Source organism: Oncorhynchus clarkii, unplaced genomic scaffold (assembly GCF_045791955.1).
Source record: "Oncorhynchus clarkii lewisi isolate Uvic-CL-2024 unplaced genomic scaffold, UVic_Ocla_1.0 unplaced_contig_4687_pilon_pilon, whole genome shotgun sequence".
Classification (NCBI taxonomy): domain Eukaryota; kingdom Metazoa; phylum Chordata; class Actinopteri; order Salmoniformes; family Salmonidae; genus Oncorhynchus; species Oncorhynchus clarkii.
Window position 1 is genome coordinate 183,281 of NW_027261111.1, and position 7,054 is coordinate 190,334.

At 48.5% G+C, this 7,054-nt stretch overlaps 1 protein-coding gene across 2 annotated transcripts in view; it reads left to right on the plus strand.

The window, feature by feature from the left end:
* LOC139404886 (dnaJ homolog subfamily B member 6-like) overlaps positions 1 to 6,780 on the plus strand; it is a 55,985-nt gene extending 49,205 nt beyond the window's left edge. Inside the window, exons 10-11 of one of the 2 annotated variants that reach the window (XM_071147422.1) lie at positions 5,213 to 5,286; positions 6,468 to 6,780. In XM_071147422.1, the coding sequence (XP_071003523.1) occupies positions 5,213 to 5,241 (29 nt within the window). In that variant the 3' untranslated portion in view covers positions 5,242 to 5,286; positions 6,468 to 6,780. Of the gene's footprint in view, positions 1 to 5,212 lie in introns of both variants that reach the window. The other variant, XM_071147421.1, reaches the window with a different exon arrangement.
* Positions 6,781 to 7,054: the final 274 nt, after the last annotated feature.

Below are 7,054 nucleotides of genomic sequence, written 5' to 3' on the forward strand. Positions count from 1 at the left end.
CGGAGGGACAGCTGCTCGGGACGGAGGGGCAGCTGCTCGGGACGGAGGGGCAGCTGCTCCGGGCGGAGGGGCTCTAGCGGCCCCTGGCTGACTGGCGGCACTGGCGGCCCCTGGCTGACTGGCGGCACTGGCGGCCCCTGGTTGACTGGCGGCACTGGCGGCCCCTGGCTGACTGGCGGCACTGGCGGCCCCTGGCTGACGGGCGGCACTGGCGGCCCCTGGCTGACGGGCGGCACTGGCGGCCCCTGGCTGACTGGCGGCACTGGCGGCCCCTGGCTGACGGGCGGCACTGGCGGCCCCTGGCTGACGGGCGGCACTGGCGGCCCCTGGCTGACGGGCGGCACTGGCGGCCCCTGGCAGACGGGCGGCATTGGCGGCTCCTGGCAGACGGGCGGCACTGGCGGCGCTGGGCAGACGGGCGGCACTGGCGGCGCTGGGCAGACGGGCGGCACTGGCGGCGCTGGGCAGACGGGCGGCACTGGCGGCGCTGGGCAGACGGGCGGCGCTGGCGGCGCTGGGCAGACGGGCGGCGCTGGCGGCGCTGGGCAGACGGGCGGCGCTGGCGGCGTTGGCGGCGTTGGGCAGACGGGCGGCGCTGGCGGCGCTGGGCAGACGGGCGGCGCTGGCGGCGCTGGGCAGACGGGAGGCTCCGGCAGAGGCGCCGGACAGGCGGGAGGCTCCGGCAGAGGCGCCGGACAGGCGGGAGGCTCCGGCAGAGGCGCCGGACAGGCGGGAGGCTCCGGCAGAGGCGCCGGACAGGCGGGAGGCTCCGGCAGAGGCGCCGGACAGGCGGGAGACTCCGGCAGAGGCGCCGGACAGGCGGGAGGCTCCGGCAGAGGCGCCGGACAGGCGGGAGGCTCCGGCAGAGGCGCCGGACAGACGGGAGACTCCGGCAGCGCTGGAGAGGAGGAAGGCTCTGGTAGCGCCGGAGAGGCGGGAGACTCCGGCAGCGCTGGAGAGGAGGAAGGCTCTGGACGGATGGGCCGGAGAGACAGCCTGGTACGGGGAGCTGCCACCGGAGGGCTGGGGTGTGGAGGTGGTGACGGATAGACCGGACCGTGCAGGCGCACTGGAGCTCTTGAGCACCGAGCCTGCCCAACCTTACCCGGTTGAATGGTCCCGGTCGCCCTGCCAGTGCGGCGAGGTGGAATAGCCCGCACTGGGCTATGCAGGCGAACCGGGGACACCGTGCGCAAGGCTGGTGCCATGTAAGCCGGCCCAAGGAGACGCACTGGAGACCAGATGCGTAGAGCCGGCTTCATGGCACTTGGCTCGATGCCCACTCTAGCCCGGCCGATACGCGGAGCTGGAATGTACCGCACCGGGCTGTGCACCCGCACTGGGGACACCGTGCGCTCCACAGCATAACACGGTGCCTGCCCGGTCTCTCTAGCCCCCCGGTAACCACAGGAAGTTGGCTCAGGTCTCCTACCTGGCGTAGCCATACTCCCTGTTAGCCCCCCCCCCAAGAAATTTTTGGGGCTGACTCCCGGGCTTCCTTCCGCGCCGCCGTGCCTGCTTCGCCAACTCCATTCTCTGATAGCCTTCTGCGCACTGCTCCATCGAATCCCAGGCGGGCTCCGGCACTCTCCCTGGGTCGGCCGCCCACCTGTCGATCTCCTCCCAAGTAGTATACTCCATGCCATTGCTGTCCATAACGTCATCCCAAGTCCATTCCTCCTTGTGCCGCTGTTGCCCGTTACCACGCCGCTTGGTCCTGTTGCGGTGGGTGATTCTGTAACGGTGTTCGTCTATAGGAGGAGAAGAAGCGGACCAAAGCGCAGCGTGGTGATTACTCATGTTCTTTAATAAATGGAAACTGAACGATACATGAAATAACTTAACTCTACAAAACAACAAACGGAACGTGAAAACCTATACAGCCTATCCTGTGACAACACACACACAGTGACAGGAACAATCACCCACAAACAAACAGTGAAACCCAGGCTACCTAAGTATGATTCTCAATCAGAGACAACTAATGACACCTGCCTCTGATTGAGAACCATACTAGGCCGAAAACATAGAACTGCCCCAAAACATAGAAAAACAAACATAGACTGCCCACCCAACTCACGCCCTGACCATACTAAATAAATACAAAAACAAAGGAAATAGAGGTCAGAACGTGACAATAACTCCGAGACACTTTGTGAATACAGGCTCTGATTAAGTTCTAGATTCCTAGAGCAGCACTATAACTCTGAGACACTTTGTGAATACAGGCTCTGATTAAGTTCTAGATTCCTAGATCAGCACTATAACTCTGAGACACTTTGTGAATACAGGCTCTGATTAAGTTCTAGATTCCTAGATCAGCACTATAACTCTGAGACACTTTGTGAATACAGGCTCTGATTAAGTTCTAGATTCCTAGATCAGCACTATAACTCTGAGACACTTTGTGAATACAGGCTCTGATTAAGTTCTAGATTCCTAGAGCAGCACTATAACTCTGAGACACTTTGTGAATATCAAATCAAATCAAATCAAATTTATTTATATAGCCCTTCGTACATCAGCTGATATCTCAAAGTGCTGTACAGAAACCCAGCCTAAATCCCCAAACAGCAAGCAATGCAGGTGTAGAAGCACGGTGGCTAGGAAAAACTCCCTAGAAAGGCCAAAACCTAGGAAGAAACCTAGAGAGGAACCAGGCTATGTGGGGTGGCCAGTCCTCTTCTGGCTGTGCCGGGTGGAGATTATAACAAAACATGGTCAAGATGTTCAAATGTTCATAAATGACCAGCATGGTCGAATAATAATAAGGCAGAATAGTTGAAACTGGAGCAGCAGCACAGTCAGGTGGACTGGGGACAGCAAGGAGTCATCATGTCAGGTATTCCTGGGGCATGGTCCTATGGCTCAGGTCCTCCGAGAGAGAGAAAGAAAGAGAGAATTAGAGAGAGCATATGTGGGATGGCCAGTCCTTTTCTGGCTGTGCCGGGTGGAGAATACAGGCTCTGATTAAGTTCTAGATTCCTAGAGCAGCAGTATAACTCTGAGACACTTTGTGAATACAGGCTCTGATTAAGTTCTAGATTCCTAGATCAGCACTATAACTCTGAGACACTTTGTGAATACAGGCTCTGATTAAGTTCTAGATTCCTAGAGCAGCACTATAACTCCGAGACACTTTGTGAATACAGGCTCTGATTAAGTTCTAGATTCCTAGAGCAGCACTATAACTCTGAGACACTTTGTGAATACAGGCTCTGATTAAGTTCTAGATTCCTAGATCAGCACTATAACTCTGAGACACTTTGTGAATACAGGCTCTGATTAAGTTCTAGATTCCTAGATCAGCACTATAACTCTGAGACACTTTGTGAATACAGGCTCTGATTAAGTTCTAGATTCCTAGATCAGCACTATAACTCTGAGACACTTTGTGAATACAGGCTCTGATTAAGTTCTAGATTCCTAGATCAGCACTATAACTCTGAGACACTTTGTGAATACAGGCTCTGATTAAGTTCTAGATTCCTAGATCAGCACTATAACTCTGAGACACTTTGTGAATACAGGCTCTGATTAAGTTCTAGATTCCTAGATCAGCACTATAACTCTGAGACACTTTGTGAATACAGGCTCTGATTAAGTTCTAGATTCCTAGATCAGCACTATAACTCTGAGACACTTTGTGAATACAGGCTCTGATTAAGTTCTAGATTCCTAGATCAGCACTATAACTCTGAGACACTTTGTGAATACAGGCTCTGATTAAGTTCTAGATTCCTAGATCAGCACTATAACTCTGAGACACTTTGTGAATACAGGCTCTGATTAAGTTCTAGATTCCTAGAGCAGCACTATAACTCTGAGACACTTTGTGAATACAGACTCTGATTAAGTTCTAGATTCCTAGATCAGCACTATAACTCTGAGACACTTTGTGAATACAGGCTCTGATTAAGTTCTAGATTCCTAGAGCAGCACTATAACTCTGAGACACTTTGTGAATACAGGCTCTGATTAAGTTCTAGATTCCTAGATCAGCACTATAACTCTGAGACACTTTGTGAATACAGGCTCTGATTAAGTTCTAGATTCCTAGAGCAGCACTATAACTCCGAGACACTTTGTGAATACAGGCTCTGATTAAGTTCTAGATTCCTAGAGCAGCACTATAACTCTGAGACACTTTGTGAATACAGGCTCTGATTAAGTTCTAGATTCCTAGATCAGCACTATAACTCTGAGACACTTTGTGAATACAGGCTCTGATTAAGTTCTAGATTCCTAGATCAGCACTATAACTCTGAGACACTTTGTGAATACAGACTCTGATTAAGTTCTAGATTCCTAGATCAGCACTATAACTCTGAGACACTTTGTGAATACAGGCTCTGATTAAGTTCTAGATTCCTAGATCAGCACTATAACTCTGAGACACTTTGTGAATACAGGCTCTGATTAAGTTCTAGATTCCTAGATCAGCACTATAACTCTGAGACACTTTGTGAATACAGGCTCTGATTAAGTTCTAGATTCCTAGATCAGCACTATAACTCTGAGACACTTTGTGAATACAGGCTCTGATTAAGTTCTAGATTCCTAGATCAGCACTATAACTCTGAGACACTTTGTGAATACAGGCTCTGATTAAGTTCTAGATTCCTAGATCAGCACTATAACTCTGAGACACTTTGTGAATACAGGCTCTGATTAAGTTCTAGATTCCTAGATCAGCACTATAACTCTGAGACACTTTGTGAATACAGGCTCTGATTAAGTTCTAGAATACAGGCTCTGATTAAGTTCTAGAATACAGGCTCTGAGTAAGTTCTAGAATACAGGCTCTGATTAAGTTCTAGAATACAGTCTCTGATTAAGTTCTAGAATACAGGCTCTGATTAAGTTCTAGAATACAGGCTCTGATTAAGTTCTAGAATACAGGCTCTGATTAAGTTCTAGAATACAGGCTCTGATTAAGTTCTAGAATACAGGCTCTGATTAAGTTCTAGAATACAGGCTCTGATTAAGTTCTAGATTCCCCTAGATGTATTTATTATTTTGTTCTGGTCTTTTGGTTTTGGCTAGATGGGGTACAGCTACGGACAGAAGTGACTTTAGCTCAAATTTCTACAGTTGTCCCCGAAGCGACTGGACCATGCAACTTTTGGTCAGTCGTTGTACTCCATCTAGCCAAAACCTGGCGTTTTTTTCTCTGTGTCACTCTTCTTACTTGCTGTGCTTCCTGTTTCAGACTCACACTTCCAGGCCTTCACGGGCTGATCTGATTGGCCGTTGCCCGTCTGACCCCTGACCTCTGAGCCTGAGGTAAAGCCCAAACAAAACAGTCTCCTCCTCCATCATCAGCTCCTCCCACCTTCACTGTTGCGTCATCCAACCCTTCATCCCATCCTGCACCCCGTCACCCCTAGAACACCACTAAACTCTGGGTCCCACCAGCAGCCCATCTGTTTACTCTCCAAACCACGACCTACCCTGGGTTTTGCCCTCCGATACTCCCCGTAGTAGAAGACCTGAGTAGTAGACCTCTGGTTATCACAAGAGAACATAGAGGATATAGAAGAGAACGTACAACTGATTTTTTTTTGCTGTGTTTACAGTAGGATGTAGGGAAGTTAATATAACCTATTCAATGGTGAGAATGGGTGAACCTTGGAGAGGGAGGCAGGATGAACAGATTGGGGGTAGATGTCAGGGTTTGATTACAGGATAACTAGTAACTAGTTAACCGAGGATGAACAGGATAGCTAGTAACTAGTTAACCGAGGATGAACAGGATAGCTAGTAACTAGTTAACCAATGATGAACAGGATAGCTAGTAACTAGTTAACCGAGGATGAACAGGATATCTAGTAGCTAGTTATCCCAAGATGAACAGGATAGCTAGTAGCTAGTTAACAGAGGATGAACAGGATAGCCAGTAACTAGTTAACCGAGGATGAACAGGATAGCTAGTAACTAGTTAACCGAGGATGAACAGGATAGCTAGTAACTAGTTAACCAAGGATGAACAGGATAGCTAGTAACTAGTTAACCGAGGATGAACAGGATAGCTAGTAACTAGTTAACCGAGGATGAACAGGATAGCTAGTAACTAGTTAACCGAGGATGAACAGGATAGCTAGTAGCTAGTTATCCCAAGATGAACAGGATAGCTAGTAGCTAGTTAACCGAGGATGAACAGGATAGCTAGTAACTAGTTATCCCAAGATGAACAGGATAGCTAGTAGCTAGTTAACTGAGGATGAACAGGATAGTTAGTAGCTAGTTAACCCAAGATGAACAAGATAGCTAGTAGCTAGTTAACACAAGATGAACAGGTTTGCTACGAGCTAGTTAACCCAAGATGAACAAGGTAGCTAGTTAACCCAAGATGAACAGATTGGGATAGATACGTATAGATGTAGACTAGAGAGAGGTGTGCTGTAACTCCCAGCAGCCTTTGCTGTGGCTCTAATGTTGCGTCCATATCCGTTTGCTCCCAACAGGTCAAAGGTCAAATCTCCCTGGCGTACTGTACCAGCTGATCCACACTTTTCAAAGTTTTATTTGAAAAAGAAAATTAAACTGACAAAAACAAATGTATGTACTTTGTATGTGTGAGTGTGTGTCTGTGTGTATATAGCTAAATTAAATAAAGACTCTTTGTAAAGTATTTTCAACCATAAGTAACTCATCCACATTAAATAATTGGCATTTTAACGTGTCTTATAAGAGAAGTGTCCTGGAAAGCATTTTAAACCACGACTACATGTTTCAATACCATGTAAATGTATGATAATAAAGTTATCTATATATGAATTGAAAAGCTGATCAATTTGCCACACACCTTGAATGTTAGCCTGGTTGTACCAGACTGAAACTTTACACCGAGCAACCCAATCATCAACAACACGTGAATGTATTACGAATGAAAACACATGGTTATTTCTCCACTTCCTGCTACATCTGGTCTCCAATTCAGGGACCAACCAGGACCAACCCTGCTTAGCTTCAGAGGTAAACCAACAGTGCTATGTTGCTGAAGTGAATGTGCCAAAACTCGCAACTGGAGAAAAGGCAGCGTAAGCAAAGA